This window comes from Talpa occidentalis, unplaced genomic scaffold, assembly GCF_014898055.3.
Source record: "Talpa occidentalis isolate TD23 unplaced genomic scaffold, MPIMG_talOcc4v2.1 talOcc4.17, whole genome shotgun sequence".
In the NCBI taxonomy this organism is placed as follows: Eukaryota; Metazoa; Chordata; class Mammalia; order Eulipotyphla; family Talpidae; genus Talpa; species Talpa occidentalis.
The window spans coordinates 33912237-33933291 of NW_023601754.1; the positions used below are offsets into that span (position 1 = coordinate 33912237).

At 35.9% G+C, this 21055-nt stretch overlaps 1 protein-coding gene across 5 annotated transcripts in view; it reads left to right on the top strand.

Annotated features, from left to right (window-relative positions):
- The window catches only part of CDH8 (cadherin 8), a 376083-nt gene that overhangs the window by 299944 nt on the left and 55084 nt on the right, over window positions 1-21055 (top strand). For 3 of the 5 annotated variants that reach the window (XM_054697070.1, XM_054697071.1, XM_054697072.1), the window contains 2 exons: window positions 3201-3322; window positions 16261-16378. In XM_054697070.1, coding sequence (XP_054553045.1) covers window positions 3201-3322; window positions 16261-16378 — 240 coding nt within the window. Of the gene's footprint in view, window positions 1-3200; window positions 3323-6663; window positions 7269-8309; window positions 8455-16260; window positions 16379-17799; window positions 17844-19644; window positions 19765-21055 lie in introns of those variants that run through there. The other 2 variants (XM_054697073.1, XM_037516423.2) reach the window with 2 other exon arrangements.

Genomic DNA, 21055 nt, shown 5'->3' on the forward strand with positions numbered 1-21055 from the left:
ATATTACATTAATGTTCACTTATCCCAATTAGAAGCTCATAGAACTTCTCCATCTTCTATACTTGAGTTTTACACCTACTGACCATCTGGTTCTAGGAGATAATTGTGATATATTGAAACTATGAGATCAAGAAAATAGAAAAGAGTAAAATTAAAAACATGAGTCTTGACATTATATTTTGCCAAAATGGTCAGAATAGTCTGTATATGCATGTTTGTCTGGTGTGTTGTGTATATGTGTGTGTAAGAGAGAGAGAGACAAACAGACAGGTATGAAAAAGAAATAAAACAAAGAATATTATATTTGGTAGACCTGGCCCTATCAACCATTACTAATGAATGTGATTTACTAAGATAAGTATTTGCTTTACTTCCCAAGGAGCAAAACTGTATTAAAGGAGTATGATAACTTTTCTGTGTACTTGCTATTTTCTAAGACTATGTACCTGTTAGTGACTGTCTATTCTTTACACATATATATATATTATATAAAGCCTATGTTGATGATTGGCAGTTTATTAAGTGGTTAGAGAGATTGAAAACAAAAATACATAAATAGAAGGTTCCTATAATTATATATACAAGTGTTGGCTTAGGATGTGGAATGAAAGAATGAATGTTATAGACCTAAATAAATAATCAGTGGTTCTTAGAATTGTAAAGCAAGGAATAACAAAATAAAACTAATCAATTAAAGGGACTCAGCTTGAGTGAAGTAGTGCTATGAGAAAAACTATGGAACATAAATTATGTAGTCTCTCATGAATGGCTGCATGTTTTTAGTGCAATCCTGAGAATATTAGTAGTGGTACAACCTGTTTGATATTATCCAGCTTGATTTTGATATTTCAACTTCAAATAATGGTTAATCTTGAGATAAATACTTACAAGTCTGTAAGCATTCTTAGGGAAAAGGCAGTGATTTGTTACCTTAACAAACAAGCAGCAAAACAACAAATGGATGTTTTTTGAGACTTCATCTTTAATCTATTGTGAAGATGACTCATGTGTCAAAGGTCATCCAAACTGTGTCTTGGTGTCAAATTTTAGTTGAGTAATCTTGGAAAGGCATACCCTCCTGTGATTGTCAGTTGTCACGTCTAAAATACAGAATTCGGTCCTCCCTGGTGGTGTAGCGGTTGAGCGCTGGTTTGATCCCCGGCTGCCGGGCGAGGGTCCCACATGGCACGCAGACCTCTCCTGCCATGCCCGCTGCTCCCCTCAGCAGTGTACTTCATCAGTCTGCCTGTTCTGTTCCCCACTCTGGCTCTGGTGAATTCTCTCACCCTCCCGTGCTTCTGACTGTACCCAGTGCTTGTATGTATAAATAAATAAATAAATAAATAAATGAATGAATGAATGAATGAATAAATCTTTTAAAAAATACAGAAATCACATTATGTACTTCATAGCTCTTTATTGAGGACTGATTGAGTGATGATGTGAAATGTCTTGCACTGTATATACTAAAGACTCAATATGTATGGCGCTGATGATAACAATTACGAAAGAGAAAGGTTCTATGTGAGCACTTTTAACTTTTCTCATAATATTTACATTAATTGTGTTAATAAAATATTAATTTCTGGAGTTTCTGTTTCCTCAGGAATAAAATGAGGTGAAATAACTTGTTGGTAGGATAGGCAGAATTGGGACTCCAAATGTTGTCTGCTTAGTGGAAACACTATATTCCCTTTCCCTTTCTAGCAGCTGCCATTCAACTCATGGTCAGTCTAGAAAAGAGATACAAATCTCTAAGGATAAAATCATCTCTTGTTTCAAATACCTTTTGCCTTGTTTATCTACCTTATTCAATTAGATAAAGTACAAAATGTAAGTTCCATGTCTTGGGGTCATATGCTGTACTTTCTCTTCCATCAAAAGTGGGGAGGTATATACTTCATTTCTGAATAAAGAATGAATAATTCATTAAGCATAAGATAGTAAAAAAAAGATACTTAAGGCCATTAGCTTGATTTTGGGGAAGTGGGGTTATAATTGAGTACTGAGGTATTTGGAGTTCCATGGGATAATATTCATCCATCCATAGTTAATCAAATGAGAGTATCGGAGGGCAATCATGGTAGTTAACTAAATTCAAATGGTATAACATTGCTTGTGGGGTTATCCAGCTATAAATTTGTAACATGTTTATGATTATTTGGTGTGTCCTTTAGAAAAATTATTTTATTTAATGAAAAAATGGAAGATTCTAGAGGGATAATTTTAATCAGTTGTAAAGAAAAAAAGAGTTTGAGATATCAATTTAAAATCTGTTTCTACATATTCAATTGCCAAACACTTTCCCTCTCTTGGCTTGTTGATAAATATTCAGTGCCACAGAAACACAAATAAATAATTGGCCATCTCCAGTGCATTCTGTGTAACTTACAAGAGATCAAAAGATTATTCCATGGTACAGTGGGAGTCAAAATGTACTGCATTTATTACAAGTGAAAAAATCATCACATGGCCCAAGTCAGCAATGTGTTGATGACCAGATGTGTGTGTGTGTGTATGTGTGTGTGTATGTAACTTTTTAAATTTAAGGACTTAAGGATTAAAGATTACACATTAAGTCTTCTGCTATTTGAATTGACCTGGATATATTAAATTATTATTTGTTTACAATGATGAAAATCTTTTTGAAAATAACAATATTAAAAATGATGTGGACTTAACTTATTCAAAAAGATCCCAAAGTCAATTTTTAATTAAAAAAATATGAAAGATATGATTTCCCCATCTGGAAGATTATCTCTTTATCATTGTTAAGGACAGTCTCTCACAAGTTGATTTGATTCTGGCTTTTAGCTGAGTTTTTCAGGTTTATCTTTTTATAATTGAGATAAAGAGAGATAAATCTGTTGCATACAGCATTTTTTTTTCTTATGTATAATGGACTGTATCAGTAAATAAAGTGCTCCTCATAACAAAAGTCCTTTTTTAATTTATTCAGAGGTGGTCTTTATTAAGCTAAGCTCCAGCAAATGGTGTTTAGAATAATGACATATACTTTTTTTAAGCAATCAAGCGCTTTCTATTTTTCCTTATTGAGGGGTCAGATGCTACAGCCGCCATGTTGAAAACACTCTAATTATGGAAAGTGGAAAGGGACAGACACGCTTTCAAGAAGAAAGTTGAGTTGCACGTTCAAATGAAATACCCTCCATGCTGATGTTATTTTTTCCTTCCCATAGGGAACCACAGTCAGATATCACGAGTACCTGTTGCTATTAAAGTCCTGGATGTCAATGACAACGCCCCTGAATTCGCATCCGAATATGAGGCATTTTTATGTGAAAATGGAAAACCCGGCCAAGTAAATATCTCCATGTTGTTAATGCTGAATATGTTTGTATACCACTGTCTCCTATTTGATTAACCTGCATTATAGTGTGCATTTGCATCCTTTCTGATCTGCAAAGTCACAGGCAAGAAGCATCCAAAGGGGAACAGAGAGAGAGTGTTTTTCTTCCTGAGATGTTCATTCTCTTCCTACTTGTGACCAAATTGGCTCCTGAAGTAGAACAACCTGCTGTGCCCTGAACCCAGAGCCAAATAACCATCTTAAAATATCTCAGGATATGGATGATAATTGGGAGGTCTTTGAGTGATGGAGCCAAAATTTTAGCCTTCAAATAAAAGGAAGCCAGGAAGGAAACTCCTGGAGGGGGCATGTTTATTCCCTATCAAATATAGGAGGAGCATCGAATAGTAGAACTGAGAAAGATTAGTTGTAGGAAGTGAACTTTGAAATCTGTAAAAATCTAGTTCTATTTAGATAAACATAGAGGAACAATATGTTTTAGACATGCAAGTAAAGCATCTGATAATTGTGTATTGATGTAACAGTGTTATTACTTGTCTCATATAGCATAGATAGGATAATGAAGACAGAAGAAGAGAGCTTGGGGAGGGGGGAGGGAAGGTAGGAGAGAGGATGGGTAAGAGGGAGGGAGGGAGGCAGGCAGGCAAGAAGGGGGGAAAGCTAAAGGGAAGGAAAAAGAAAGTTGAAGAACAAAAACAAAAACAAAACCTGCTATACTCTGAATGTCAAAATGGAAATAGTCTGTGTAAAGTTCTAAAAAACACAAATGTAATAGATTTATTTTAACAAGGTGCCAAAGTACTGTATGTTTAAGAAATTTATCGTTTTTCAACTTCCTAATTTATTTCTGGATGGTGACATTTTAATTTAAATAAACAGCAGCTGACAGCATGACACTGGAGTTGTTAATCCAACTATTCTTGTGCCTCATGTGGGTGTTAGGAATTAAACTTACTATTTGCTGAGCAGCTTACCTGACAAGAGTCAGATTTTTTCCCCTAAAGAAAGGAATAGCAATGTAGCTCTGTACTTTTATTTAATTATTATGGAAGATCAATGTGTTACCTTTTTATAAAACAGTAGACACTTTCCCCTAGACTGCTCTCACATATCTGAAGGGTTACCATTTTTTTCTATCTACCAAAATAAACACACACACACACACACACACACACACACACACACACATGCGCATGTACACATACTCACAGAGCAAAGCTGATTCATTTCAAATACCTAGATATCACAAATGTTATAATCAAAACATTCACCTTCAGTGGGGATAAGCTTTTTAAAAATATATGTCACATTAGTTTATCACATGGAATTGATTGCTATTAATGTCTTTGAACATTGTCATTTGTGATCCCCTGAGGAGGGCATGGATTATAAGTATGTGTGAGTGTGTATGTGTACACACACACATACACACATGTATCTTCTTCACAGTAAATATAATTTAGCTAAATTAGTGAATTGAGTAGCAGAGAGATCCAAAGCAAAACATACACAGAATATATGCAGGTCAGTTTCAAGGCTAAGATTGTGTGGGTCAGATCATTGCTGGGGTAATGTAGTGATCACAGATGTGTAAGCCAGACCTTTAAGATTATACCGAATCTGCCAAACAAGTGAGAATTGACACCAAATTCCATTGTTCATTCAAAACTCATCACGCAAGTTCAGAGAGTCAATGGCATTGATATTTCAAAAATTCAACATTAGCTTCACTTGTGATATTGACATGCATGTCTTTGGACCTCCAGGAATCTGTAGGTTTACCCTGTGGATTTTGACTGTTTCCCAGGTTTTAATGATTCTTCAGCAGTTTTTATCCTTAGGGGGAAAAATGCATTGTTTCATCCCCTTTCCTATGCAAGATCAAAATAAAAAAAAAAGTTGATTCTTTGTTTATGCTTTTTGCAAATTGAAATGAATGACTCATTTTATGAAGAAATGTGGTGTGTGTGTGTGTGTGTGTGTCTGTGTGTCTGTGTGTGTGTGTGTCCACTGCACTGCCTTATCCTCTGATAACTCTTTTGAGGCATGTTTATTAGAGTTCATTTTTACATGAAGAGAGATCAGATCTTTGGATGTTTGGACATACGAGTTATTGCTGCACATTTCAGTTGTTCAAACAACTCCTGAGTTCCTCAAACCTTTTGTGCTAGTCAGAACTCATGTTTGATTTATTTTATCATTTCTAGGTCACTGTCCATGGCTTGAGTTATAAATTTTTATACCTTTTTTAAAAAATTGATTTGTTATTCATACTAAATAGTGTAAACTTACAGGAGTTCAACACAGATGCATTTTCAATCATCTCTCATAATATCACACAGGTTACTAACTCACTTTGAAATTAGAATGTCTGCTATCAGGTGATCACACACTCATAAAAAAAACATGTCAAGAACTGAATTAACACTAAATTCCTAGTCATCGCAATATTTTCCTTCAATTAATGTCTATAACAACCACAGAGAAAATAATGCAGTTATCTTGTCTGATTTGCCTTGAAGGTATGGATTTAAGGCAGACCACAAGGGGATCAGCTGGAGATTATTAGCAATAATCTAGGCCAAGCCATATTTAAAAAAAAAAACAAAAAACAGCTGTATAAACCTTCTAGATTGAGAGAGCTTCTATAAAGAGGTTTTTTTTTTAATCTTACAAAATGAAAACTAATATCAATATCAACAGAGAGAATTTTACTATGCTTGATTCTTTCCCATTGAGCAGGACTTATTTTTTTAATATTTTATTTCATAAAATTCTGATATCATTTTTCATTTTTGCACAATGTATACATTTTCATTTTGGTTATATTCCCCATACAATTGCACCTCTCCCTTATTTTGACCCTAATCCTTCCTCTCCCCGCCCACCCCCCTCCCCGTAGTGTGTCTCTGGTTTATAGGTTCTTGTTGATTTTGATTTTTACGTTGTATTAATTAGTCTTTAAAGTCTAAAGAAAAAGGAAGAAAGCCACTGTAGATGCCTCTCCTGTTGTTGATTCATCTCTGCTACAATTGGCAGAGGCTCATTTTGAAAGTAGAATTGGAATTCTTATCTGCTCCTACTGCCTTCTTATGATTCTGAAGTGAAAGATGACATTTTCTTGAATCTGTCCCCTTTATAGAATAGCCACCACCATGATGGAGAGAAATAGTTCACCGTCCATATTATACAAAATCAACACGAATCCCTTTTGATTAGAATCTTTTTAAATAATCCCTTCATTTCATAATTAAATGTTAATATGGCATTTTCTGATTGCTGGTTACTTCTATTTTTAAATTTTTCCCAATAGGTATAGGTAATTTATATGAAGCCAAAAGTTATATGAGGCTGCATATCTTTAGTCTTCATTTCAATGACAGCATAATACAGTCATCTAGAAATTACTTGGCCCTCAGTTTAATGGGATGAATAAAAAGATCATCCCTACTTACATCTCTCTGATGATCAAGGTGGAAATGAAGGTATAGGCTGAGGATTTCGAAATTAGAAGGTAAAATAGATGACTGACACTTCACGCATCTATCATTGATGGGACTTCTGACAGGTTTTGGTCAGTCATTAAATACGTGCTGAACACAAACTAGGTGCCATGACTTAACTAAGTACTGAGGACTTAGTGGCAAACAATGCTCTAAACATCTGTCTTTTCCCCTCCTAGAATATTCTCTCTGGCAAACACATAATCAAATTAGAAATGAGAAAAATTGCATGAAAATACCTCAGATCCTCTTAGCTGATAGGAGGATGAAGAAATGAGGGGAATTGAAGTCATCTTAAGGAAAAGACCCCTTAATATAAGACAAACTTCACCAGAGACAGGAAACTCCTATCAAGTGCTGAAAAGGAGTCAGCTGGGCATAACTCGGGTTCTGTCTGAAGAGAATGGTAACCTGGCTGGAAGGTGGAGGAACAGGTAACAGGTGGAGAAACCAGTAACTTCAATGAACTATCGATCATTATTCTTGATAACACCACACTCAGAACCAAAGACGGAAGAGAGAGAACTTCAATGTTGGCCAGAGGATCTTCCTTAACTGTTCTACATCTGATGCCCCTAGTAGGGTATTTCTAGGGTTTTATTTCATATACTAACCTTGTGCCCGCCATATACTGAGAAATAGGGTAACTGGTTCTGGATGGTTCCTTGACACAGGAACAGAACCAAACATACTGTATTTCTAGGTGTGAGTCAAGCTCTCTTGTTTAGTTTCTGATATTTATTGTTTGAGAATAGGTAACAGACTGCTTCAGCTCTTTTTCCTTCATGAAAGACCTTTGCTGTTACTATAAATAAATATAGTGAGGTATAATTTAAGCTTTATTACCATCTACAGAAGTTGAACTGTGCTATTTGGCATCAAGGTAGTTATGTCTGGGTCTAAAAAAAAATACTTCAGTTTATCTCTTTCAATTCCATCCTTTTCTAACCAGTATAGCAATATGAAGTTTTCTTATCATGTAACTGTCACAGGTCCAAAAAAGAAGTGAATAGACCGATGTCTTGATAAGTATTTAGCCAATGCTCAGTATGTAATAGATATTCACAAATTTTTAGAATCATTTCATTCAGCAGTGGCAAATATTTCAATAATTAGTTTCTCAGCTATTGCCATGGAAACACTTGGTTTTTTTTTGCCTCACACGGCACCCAAGCATCTCTTCGAATGAAAAATCATTCATTTATTTATTAAGCAATATTTATTTTGCATCTACAAGATGCTGAGTGTGACCTGGGGAAACAATATAAAAGGAGAGAGAAATGATGTTCTTTCTAATGAATCCTAGTGAGGAAAAGAGATATAAAAATGTAAAATGAATGAATAATATAATTTAAATTTTAAAGACTGGATAGAAGGAACATTAATACAACTAGACAGGAAAACCAAGAAAGAGCAGAGATCTACTTTGAATATGGTGCCAGAGAAAGTTACTTTTTAAATGGTTATCATTTCAGCTGAAACCACAAAATGATACAAGAAAGAACTAGACATAAAGGAGCAGACACAAGAGTCTTCTAACCAATAGGATAAACCTGAGCAAAGACACTGAAGGAAGCAGGACCTTGGTTTATTTGAAGAATTGAAGAGAGCTCTGGCTAAGTATGATAAGCAAGTAAAGTAATAAGAATATAATAAGTAAAGATGAAATTGAACCAAAAGAGTTTTATGTTTGAATAAAATCTACACACATGTGCACACTTGCACACACACACACACACACACACACACACACATGCCATTTAAGCAGGACCAGCATTTAGAAAGCTGTAATTGCAAAAGATAATGGCCACCTGGTCTGAAGTGTTGGCAGTGGAAATGAAGGGAGGTAGTTGTAGAAGTTGCATGCTTACATGAGGGAGATAACATGGAATCTTCTAGCATATTACTGTTACTGTTGTAGAAGATTGGCCTTGTGATAGTTTATAGATATGGGAGCTTAGGCTAAAGAGGAAGAACAGGCTTACCTCAGGCCAGGGAAAGTGGCAAGTGAGGGTTTCAAAGTCTGTTCTTGAAGGTACCTATACTTTCTAGGATCTCATGGTGCTTCTCAAGAAAGCTGAACTTTGACATATTGCCTCATTAAAAAAATAGTAATAAGGTTCCGATTAAAAGTGAGTACTTTTTAGTAAGAAAAAATCAGCAGTGACCAATAATACGCTATCTCCAAAAAGCATTCTGTGAAGCCTTGGAAAAGAAATAAGCCTTAATATGAAAAGTAAAAATAATCATCCCTTGATAAGCACTAGCCATGGATGAGTTTGCTACTTTATTTTTTTGTTGTTGGTCTTGTTTTAATAATGTGAAACAACAAAATGAAATTATGGCATTTTATAAAACTCATGAAACAATAAATAGAGGAGATTTAATTTTAACTTTCCTGCCAGCAGGCATCTTTCAGGATGTATCTGCATACACAAGAGGGAGGCAGGATTGATTTTAAAGCAGATGAAATTGATGGCCGCAACAAAATGCATAAAATACTGTTTTCATTTTATTTGGGGTGGAGCAAGGAGGGTAATTAGTGGGATGTATTAAACAATACTTGAAGAAATCTTCTATAATCAGACGTAGTTTAAGAGAGTCATTAAAAGAAGTATGACGTTTAGGGCACACCTTTGACAGAAGTGAAAAAATACAGTGGAAAGTTTTGAAACTCTAGAACAATGTAAGGGGTTTCCCGCTGCTACTGTTTGAGCTTCATGACCTTGGACTTGAACCTCCTTAGCTTAAACTCCCCTATTTTAGGAATACTGAGCTCACTATCATATGCTCAATAAATAATTGTAGCTATTAGTAATATATATTTTATTTAGTCTTATAGTCTGGAAAGCAAAGTATGTACTGTTATATCTTTGTGATCTTTTGGGGAGCAAAATGCTATCAATAACTAAATGGGTTCATATATTAGAGCAAACATCTATTCCCTTGTATTGGAGTAAGTTTTTTTCTGATAATTTACAAGTGTTTTGTTTGTCAGATGTAAAGAAAGGGCTTGCCTTCATTCCTCTCCTCATGAATCTGTGGGTTAATATGATTTATTCAGATCCACTGGAATCAACATATAGGAACACATATTACCTAAATCTGTTTTGAAGTCATGTTTGTAGCCTTTGTGTACACTGGCAGGGTCTCTCGGATGGCAAATTCCACATTTTATTCTGACCCCTAACCTAAATCAGATGGTGACCCACAGAGAAAATGGTACAAAGGACTGTTTGAAAATCCTGCGCTACTGAAGAACAATATATTCTGTTTTATTTCCAACCTACAATTTACTGATTAAGAATTGAGGGTTGAAATGAGGTGGTCTCACGGGTACACTGTTTCCATTTGTTCATGGAAGCTATATTGAGAAGCATGCCTTTTGGAGGAAAGAAAACAACACTGGATAATTGGAGATTTTAGAACTGGTCTTCATGCTAGGGACATATATAAGATACCAGGAGGCACCAAGAGAACCTGACATTGTACTTAAATGTCAGAGAAACAAAATGGAAAAAGTACTATAACCACCAAGCTATGTAGATGCAGAAGCTCTATATAGAGGTAAGAAGTCTTATTGGACTTCATGAATAAGGTTTTCAAGGATAGGATTTCTCAAAGTGGATGCTTGAGAAAAACTCACAGGGCATAGCATATCATACATGGGGTGTTGGGCATGGTGGTGGTGGTGGGTGTGCTTTACCTAATAATATTGTGACACACTGAACTAAAGTAAAGAAACATTTCTGTTTGATGTATGCAATTGTAAGATTCCCTTGCATTTATGAAGACATAGGAATCACCAAAGGATATGTATGGTCGCTGGAATTTACCAGACGTTGTTGATTATAAAATTTTTCCAGTTCCCTTCAGAGAAAACTATAGAATTAATGGTAAATGGAACCCATTTGGAAACAACTTGCTCTGGACAATTAAAGGAATCTGATATTTTTGTAGTCAAGGAAGTGATGTTATAATGTTAAGGATGTATCAGGAAATATTCCTCTAAGATAGTGGAAGATGAAGAAAAAGTAAGAACTGAAAAGAGAGTTGAGACTTCTAAGTTATGTTAAAGAATGTGAATTTTACCCCACTAATAAGTTCTCAAAGAAGGGTGATTGATGGTGCTATTTTTTTAATGCTGATATTTTAGACATGTTAAGAAATATATATGCGATATGCAGCATCCATTAAAGGAAAATAAAGCAGGAGAAAAGAGAAACCCAAACTCTGTGTAAATACATTCTTTAGGAGCCTTTGCTGTGTATGAGTTTACTTCAACTCGGTTTCAGTAAAGGGAAGGGAATGGAAAATACTGGAACCAAGGAAAATGTCAGAAGTTCTATAGTAGGTTTAGGAAGCCACATCCCAAGTGTTTCTCCAGATGGCAGAGGACTTCACTTAGTGTTTAAAAGAGACATATAAAACCTTATCTACATCCTCCTGTTGGATTTTCTATAGGTCAGACCTCTAGGGTACATGCTGTGAATAACCACCTAATACTTTTTAAAGGGGAGAATATATTCATGCAAAAAAAAAAGTGATATGGAAAAAGTTGGATAAGAAAAGTCTTGGTAGAGGCTGGATTGCCATACAGATCATAAAAAAATATAGGAACTATCCAATTAATGGATATGAACTGCGCTTCTATTTGAACTCTATTCTATAGTTTTGAAATAATTGAAGATAATTGGATAATTGTGTAGATCTTATTGTAATTTCTCAAATTCCTGTACTTCCCTTTTCAATTGATAATCACTGCTATAATTTGCCTTCTCTGGTATGTGTAATTTCTATTTTCAAGATCTCTCTTTTAGAGAATCCTTCTTAACCCATTTTGTTTTCTTCAGTGTGGACATTTTTCATAATCTGATGGAGACTATGGACTTTTCCCTCCTAAGTGGGCCTATCTAAGTAATTTCTTACAATTTTACTTTCAGGTTGAGAAGGTTGAGACATGCCCTGCTCATTTATGACTCATCTTTTCATTCCACAAGTTGAAAATTACTGCTCTAAGAATTAGAAGTTAGCATTTCAGGAAAGTTAGTAATAAGTCCCATAGGCAGAAGAATGAACAGAAAACCAAAAATCATACTGTCCTCTCCATGCTTTTGACTTTCCTGTTTCTCATTCACCCCTTACTCACTACCTTCCAATTCATTTCCCTACAGAAATATTTGCCAAGAAAAGGAAAATTAAATTTTAACCAAGATCATGGCATTGTGTTGTGATTGCAATAGCATTTGCTGATTATTTCTAAAAAATAAATGCATATTCAGAAAGCTTAGAAGATTTCAAAAATTGCAACCAAAATGTCCTCTCTTTGGCTACTACTCAGGAAAAACAATGATTTCTAAACCTCCATCTTCTCCTATCAGTCAGAATCAAAAAACCTTTCTATTCATAAAGCAAAGTACATGAGTGGAAAGAACAGATGATTCATCCTTACACACTCCCCAAAATATTGAAGGTCTCAGTCTGATTTTAATTGAAATACATATCCAGAATGAATGGATGTCAACAAGATTTTGAGATAGCTTGAAATATTGGGCAGGAGGGTGCAGATAACTCCCTACCAGATTGCCTGGGTCAGATATTATATAGAATGTCTTTCAAGCTGAGGGTTCTATAGGCCATTTCATACTCTCAAGGATGTGTGAGAATTAGTGATGATGCTAGAATATGCCTGGCATTACTTATTTATCCATCCATACATTTATTCATTTAGGCAATACTTTTAAATATAATAATTATCACATGCCAAACACTGTTCTAATAGCAATGATGGGGGGGAAACCCAACTCATCATATATTATTATGCCTGGCACTTTAAAACAAATCAATGAACAATATCTACAGGAACTCATAGGGGATATTCTAATAGGTCCCAGGACAGTTTTATGGTTGTTAACAGAGCAGATCATCAGAAAGTTATTTATTTTCTGATTGCTTGCCTTCTGAAAATTTAATAATGACTGATGCCCGACTGATATTTAATAATTTTAAGAAGGTAACATTGTGTAAAATAGAGGTTATTAAATCCTAATATAAATCATTTAACTTAGCTTTAGTGTTAATGACAAACAATGAATGGTTCGAAGAAAATCAAAGTCAGAATTATGATTGGCCTTGCGGTTCTCAAAATTTTGTTTTTGAGTTTAGAAAGGCAATTTGATTTGTGCCCCTGGAGAAATCCAAGCATGGCTGAAATTCATTTTCTTATCCCAATGTCCCAGGTAGACTTTGTTTTTCTGATAGAGATGTGTTAGCTTTCAGCTTCCCTTGAAATTAATCCACAGTAAATTATCAAATACAGGATTTTTCAATTGCATATTAACTTTATCAGCAGAAAGGAAAATATTTAAATGAAATGATAAATACATAACACCTAAACATCTATAACCTTTCCAGAAATGTTTATATTGTTTCCATGAAAAATTTGTTCAATTACTTTAAAAATGAATTGATGTCATAGTAGCTCATTTGCCACATACTTAACATACCTATAGAATCTGCTTATGTGGAAGTGCACTTCCTTGAAAAATCTGTTTTTTTTTCCTACTATTTAAACATAAATGTATTCAGATATTATTACATCAATGAGAATTTCAGCCTCTGTATGAGTAGCTTAGTGCATTTTAATAGCATGAACTCCTTCAAGTGATCTACCGTACAGCTACTTTGAGATAAAATGACCAGTAAGTGGCGATTTGCATTAAAATAAAGTGAAATGTCAAAAATGGTTTAAGCCAAAGTCTTAACTAGGGCCAGCTCCTGGGATATCTGGACATTGATTTAAAGTTTCACCATTTCTTCACTTTCCCAGCCCATCGTGCACTGAACTTGACGTGAGCTTGGCAATACAAACTCCGCTAATGAATAACAATGAGGAAGCTGTGAACACCAATCTTCTCCCTTGGCTCAAAACATTGGTGCTCAGACTTAAGCATGCATCTGAATCATGCAGAAACCTGTTTAAAATGCAGATTTCTAGGCCCCCACCCTGACACTGTCTGGTTTACTGGGTTCAAGAAATTGCATGTCTAACAGAGTTCCTGGCTTAAGTCATGGTGGAAAAAACATTCATGCAGATGTAATGTTTAGACCAAAGTCCTGAGCTGTGGTATGACAGGTAATTAGACTCCTTTGCTTCAGGTAAGCTGAATTATTGCATCTTTTGTTACGGTGGCTTCATCCAATCACTCACATAGATGTATTCACCAGCAAGTAGGAGCTTTTTCCATGCGGGTTATCTAGAAATATTAGGAGTGACGTCGCTTATAGACACTCTCTGCACTGAGTGCAGTAGGAATGCGTTTTGCTATGACTGATTCCCACCCCAGGACATCAGGCAGCCCTTTCCCTGTTTGCCTTTCTTCTTCACATGAGCTCACATATCTCAAGAGTTACCTCTTCAGCTGATACACCTGCAGCAGGAGACCCATTGAAACAGAATTGGGAAATCCCATTTATAGCTGCATGAAAGAAGACACCTGTCAAACTCTCCTGTTAAATATCTGCACATGTGGGCTGTCCACTATAGTTATCTATATTTTACAGCTTCTCTCTCTATGCTTTCATTCTTCTATTTTAATGAAATAGGAAGCCCTGGGTCGCTCTCTCTGCACTTAAAAGGCAAATGTGCTCGGTTTTTCGACATAGTAAATACAGTTGCATTCCTCTCTAATCTGATGAGGTTGGATTCCTGTTTGGGAAACATCCACCTCTTAACACTTGTCAGAGTTCTGTGTCATAAGTAAATGCTTGTGGCCCTAGGTTTTTCAAAGAGCCACAATAAGGATTATGACTAACAATCACTGAACATTTTCTAAGAGCCAACTCTAAACTGAGACTGACATAAATTTATGTAAATAGTCAAGACATCAAGGTACTCCTTTTATGTGTAATATAAGGATACATGGCAGCTAAGTTTCAGGAAGAGTTAATTAACTCCCTCAAGGTCACACACCAGTAAAGTCAAACTATAGTTTCCATGCAGGCAGCTTTCTTTCAGAGGTCATTAGCTAATGGCCACTTCACTCTCTGAAATGAATATCTTTTATCTTGTGCTGTTTTTTGTTAAAATGTCACTCGAGCCAAGAACAATTCTAAGATATTTTCGAAGGCCTTTCACAAAATAAAACACCCAGAAAGTACGAATATGTTCCATTTAAAAAAGGGAAACCTATGAGTTGAGAAAAGTAATTTCATATATGTCTCAAATAACCTTAATTCACTGCCTATCAAATACCTTGTGCTTGAGACCATGCAAAACCCCGTCGCTGCTGAAAGTGTTTTTAAATTGTTGTTCTCACACTTGCTTAGGTGATAAGTTCCAAGACAGTGACATCGTTTTCTCAAAAAGAAGTGATCCATTTTTGCTCTTTAATGAAATTGGCAAAGTTGAATGGGACATAATTGTTCCAACAGACATATTAGGAGTCATCATGACATTCTCCAAAACCTGACAGCATTTCTCTGTTAATTTTGTTATGGTAATCTGATATCGCGTTGACTGTCATGCTTCATAGACATTTCTTTTTGGTAGAAATTATGTTGTAGCTATTTACAATAGAAGGATAAGCTATAATTTTTGCTACATTAGTAGTTGCCCAGTGTTACATTTTGGAGTGATTAATATCACGGTCTCATAAATATGAATTATAAAGCTAATTCTCTGACATCCTGAGAAACAACTCAGTACCAAGTTAATGCAGCTTTGCAATTGAAATACACACACTCAACCGGCACCAATTCCGAGTGTGTGTATCTACCCAAACAGTGTTCCGCACAGTGGTAATTCTCCTAATCCCTATAATTTATTCATCTCAGGATACACTCCACAGCATTGTTTGCATGTGTTGGTATATCCACTAGCTTTAAAAACTGTATTCATTATTGGGAGGGAACTGATGTGACGTGTCAGAAAGGTTTCTTGCAGTGATGTTTGTGCTGAGGAACACTCTGTTGGGTAAACCCTTATAACTTGTTCAGCAAAATGCATCAGCACTTGTAAGGATTCAAGATGTAAGTACATTACTTCCAAGACCCTCCCAAGAATCACACTATAACCACTGGAGTGCTTCCACATCTCAACCTAGATGCCCATTTATACTCAATTCAGAAAAAAACTATCATTGCCAAGTAGGAATGTCAAATACCCTTAAGTTTTTTATTTCAAGTCACAGACATCAAATGGGCCCAGGGTGAGAGCCTTCATTTTCATCGTACAAAACTGAGGTTTTAAAAGTGATGAATGGTCCTCCTTATTGTTGGCACACACAGTTCATGACAATCTAGACAACTAAAATGGATTCCATGATCCCAAGTATCAGAACACAAAAGGGATGTCATTCAGCTTTAAAGGCAGTACAAGCCTCTCTGATGTCATCAGAAATGCTGACGTCAAGTTTTATGTTACAGGTCATTCAAACAGTGAGCGCCATGGACAAAGATGATCCCAAAAATGGACATTATTTCTTATACAGTCTTCTTCCAGAAATGGTCAACAACCCGAACTTTACCATCAAGAAAAATGAAGGTAAATAAATTAGCATTGTGAAATAGCATAGAATGTTAATTGGAAAATAGAATGTGATGTCAGAACATGACTGAAAACATCAACAAAATAATTTGGTTCACCCATGAACTGTTGGAATCCGGTGTATCAGCCTAAGGGCATGGTAATCTTACATCACTTCCTCTTTCCAATATTGAAACAATAGATAGAATTGTTAATGTGAAGGTTAATTTTATCCCAGGAAATATTTCAATCACCTTCTTTTAAAAATGAACCATAAGATTGAACCCCCGTGAAAGTGCCAGGAATTTTTGAGATACTGCGATATCTGTGAGAGAAGGAGCTGGCTTATAGTTTGCAGTTGTTAAGTTTTAATTGAATGTTTACCAAGTCTTTAGGGAAAGCCTATTCTAATTTTGCCTGGTTTGTGGGTACACATTGGAGGTATTTGTTTTAAGCTTGTACCAACTTTGACAATAGCAATTAGATCAGAAAATCCTTCTTGAAGGACACTCCTTATCATTATTATTTTGGAGCTAATATAAACTGATTTTATTGTTAAGTCTTTCACTCATGAAGAACATTTAATCCATTTCACTATTTCTTGAGAAACAAGCTTGGATTAACGATTCCCCTTAACTATTGTCTATTACATATGAAGGTCATAGATCATTAAAAAAAATCTATCTCATCTGTACATTTTTGTTTCTTAGGCTGCTAGGAGAGATTTTTAACTGTTTATTTTGGCTCAGATGTACTTAAGTCTTCGTTTGAGCTGTTTTAGAATCATTAGCAAAACAAATGTGTTGTCTCAGGCTAGCTCCTGGCTTTACTGGAAGCATTTGTATAGAGTTATGAATGGTCCTTATAAAAGCAGTACTCAATTAGAAAATTTGCTTCGTGACATTTGTTTGGCTTAGTTGATGTGTTCTGTTTCAAAGAGGTAATCATGGTAAGACTTCCTTTATGAAATGAAATAACATTTTATGGCTCTTGAAATATATTATGGCCTTAGCTTTTAACATAATGCTACTTACTTCTTTGGGGATGTTTTGATAAATGCGGATGCAGAATAGGAAAGAAAAGGAGAAAGTGTTATATAAGTAATACTCATTCAGCTGACTGCCACTATTATAAACACTAAACAGACAAAATCCTGCTCTTTCTCCTCAATAATGTAGTACTGATTTGTTAGAGTCCCCTAACTATGAACTCTCATCCAAGTATATTGCCTTTTTTTTTCTGTTAACACTGTTTTTATGGAAGTTACACTACTAAGAGGAAAGCCCCCCCTCTGAAATCCCAAACTGAGCAGAGTCTGTGCATAAGTGTGCTCCTTGCTTATTTTGAGTGTAAGCTAACAGTTATCAATCCTTATTTTTGCATCTGAAATACCCTTGAGTTATATATTCTCTATGAAGAAATGTTTTTCCATCTCAAAGGTTCTGAGCTGCTGAGCATTTTCTGTGCACTCTACAATTTCAAGGTATGCCTGTTACAGCTGCTATTGCTCAATCTAAGATCATGTCGTAGAATGAGAAGTTGTGATTAGGTGCCAGAGGTTGTGTCATTGTGGTCTCTGTTATGCCCTAAACCTTTTATAGAGGAGATTTTTAGACTTACAGTGAATGTGTTTTATGTATTTTCTCTAATTGGGGGAGTTGGGGGAAAGTAAGTGTTGTATACTTAAGAGCCCTTTTTCTGCCTTATCACTCATTTCAGTAAACCCTGTAATAGAGTATTTAAAGACACGTGGATTATCTTTTTTATTTTTAAACTTGAAAATGGAAGTTACAGTTTAGACTTCCCTCACAGAAGTGTGTGTGCAATATAATTGAGAAAAAAAAATACCAGATATTGCAAAAGCACACCCAATGCACAATTGTTTATTTAAATGTATGTGTTTATTTTGCAAAGAGTGACCATATTATTTATTATTCTAACTGGGACTTTTTATGTCAAAAGAGTTGCTATTTATATTTATTCCTGGAAAAACCATAAACTAGGACTGTCTTGTGGAAAGTAGGGCTTATGTGCACTGTGATTTTGGATTTAGGGTCCAAATATGCAACATCTCCATAAAATAAATCACAAACCCATAGACATGTATTGGAATAGACATGTCAAGCTTATACTTTATCTCCCTTTTCCCAAGTCATCAATTCATAAAAAAGTTTTACTACAGACACCACTGGCATCTGGTTAGTAACTGTGCAAATAGGAAAGGGAAGTTGTGTCTTCTGAACGTGTAGAAATAAAGTAATGGGAAGAATTGTCAAGTTTTAAATGTTGGAGATATACAGATAAGAAGATCAATAATAGATTTTCTTGTTGTATTTTTTTATTTTTGCCTAGAAGAACTGGGGTGTAGGCCAGAGGTGCAAGGGGTGAGAGAATTCACCAGAGAAAGAGGGGAGCAGAACAGGTGGATCCACTGAAATACACTGCTAAGGGGAGTAGTGGGAGAGACAGGAGAGGTCTGCTGCACCATGTGGATCAGCAACCTGGCCTGGGATTGAACTCAGGCCATGGTGGTGATAGCACTGAGACTTAACCCCTAGGCCACCAGGGAGGCCCACAAATAGATTATCTTGTTGAGTCAGTTACCCATTCTTTAATAGTAATGAAAGAACACAAAACAACCCAAAACATCCACTTTGTGGTCATAATTTAAGAATGATAGTATATTTTTATATTTGAAACATGGGGAGAATCAAATGGTATAAGCATAATTGGAATTGCCTTTCTCCTTTAAGATAGAGTTTTAAATGATCAATCACTGATGTTTCTTCACTGAGAACATCTTGATTCAGAAGTTACCAGATGAAGGTTAAGATTTTGAGGTAGTAACATATTCATTCCCTTAATTGAAGGGTGGATGATCCCTATTTAATTAGATTATTAAAGGAGATGGTTTCAGGATGTGGGATTTTTGAAGGAACTTGCCTTGTGTCGTTCAGCTCAAAGTTACCGTGATCTTTCTCCTCTATCATACAGAAGGTCCTACGCAATTTTCAGCCAGCTAATTCATAATCAACGGCAAAATGAGATAGAAATTAGCTGTCTCTTGTCTCCTACACAGTTGAATGATTTCACAAATAATTCTCTTTCTGAATTTATGAGAATCATATTTCTGCCAGAATAAGAAAGCAACGTTCAATACAGTTAAAGGTAGCAAGAGACGTAAAAAAAATAAAATGTGACGAGTCACTTATATTCCATGTCCACCCCAAATAGCATCTTGAATTTTCTAATTATACCCCTGACATTTTTTCTCCATCTTCTAGTTGGGTGAATTTATAAACAAAAGGAGTTTGGAGGCCTCCCCAGTGGCACAGCGGGTTGAGTGCAGCGCTGTGAAGCTGTCCGCAGCCTCTGCAGTGTGGGTTTGATTCCCGGCTAGCCAGGGAGCTACCCACATGGCATGGCAGACCTCTCCTGTCGTGCCCACTGCTCCCCTCAGCAGTGTATTTCCGTCCACCTGCCTGTTCTGTTCCCCGTTCTGTCTCTGGTGAATCCTCTCACCCTCCCACGCCTCTGACCTGTACCCCAGTTCTCGTATAAAAATAAATAAAATCTAAAGAAAAAAAAAAGGAGTTTTGCTGGCTGTATTGTAGTAGTGGCTTCCATCCCAGCCGTGAAAATGGAGGCTAACCAACAATTAAATTTAACAAGAAAGGGAAGAGAAATGGACCTTTTACAGATACAGAAATATGTTGCCTGCAGAAAATTTGAGATCTGCAGAAATCTCTTCTCTAGCCTACACATGGTAGATTAAAGATTTGATTGGAACTGCCAGAAAGCAGTCTGGTAAAGTGGGAGTCTTCATATTTTATACTGAAACATTCAAATCATGTGGGTAGAGAAATGAGGAAAGAGAGAAAGTTCTAGTCTTGAAGGAGGACCTGTGGGAAGGAGACAGTAAGAACTGGCCTTGATTACAGCTTGGTTAGGCTTTTAAAAAACACAGAGGAACGAGAGTACTTGATGATACTAATTTTTTTCCTGATCTCTCCTTTTTGACCGAAATCCTGTTGATAAGAGTCTAATTGTAAAGGCACGCTTGTTATAATTAATTTGGATAATTTGGATGCTAGCGTTTTTGGACAACTGTACCTTGGGTTGTCTCAGTTAGTTATAGTTATCACTTCATGCTTTGCTTTGTGGGATTTCGCTCTACACTGATTGGCCATCTTGAAACTGTATGTCTTTAATGTTTTGTTTTGTTTTGAATCCTCTAAAAGCATCTCTTGTGAGAACACTTGCTACAGGCAAGTCACTTTAAGCCCCAGTTTCCTCACCTGTCTTGCCAGAATGTGCCGTGTAGCTCAGGGCCACACAGCTCAGCCTAATAGCTGCCACTCAGAAAACACACCTCGGTAAATGGGACAAGATCCTGCTTATATGAATCCAGTAACTCCTGAATTCTCATGCTTTGTTCCATTGCATCTGGTTTATCATTTTCAACTTGGTCTCCCTCTACAGCTTTAACACTGTTGATTTTTGGATATTATACAGTAAATCTAAAAGTGGCCTCATTGGGAGTTGTTAAAAACCCCTCCCTCACTAGAATGTGATGGAGAAATCTGCTTAGCAATGTGTTACAGTCTAAAGGGCATTATTATAGAAAAATAAAAGGAAAAAAAGGAGGCAAAAGAGGGTAAAAAGGAGAAGGCAGACAAGGTGGGGGATAAATTA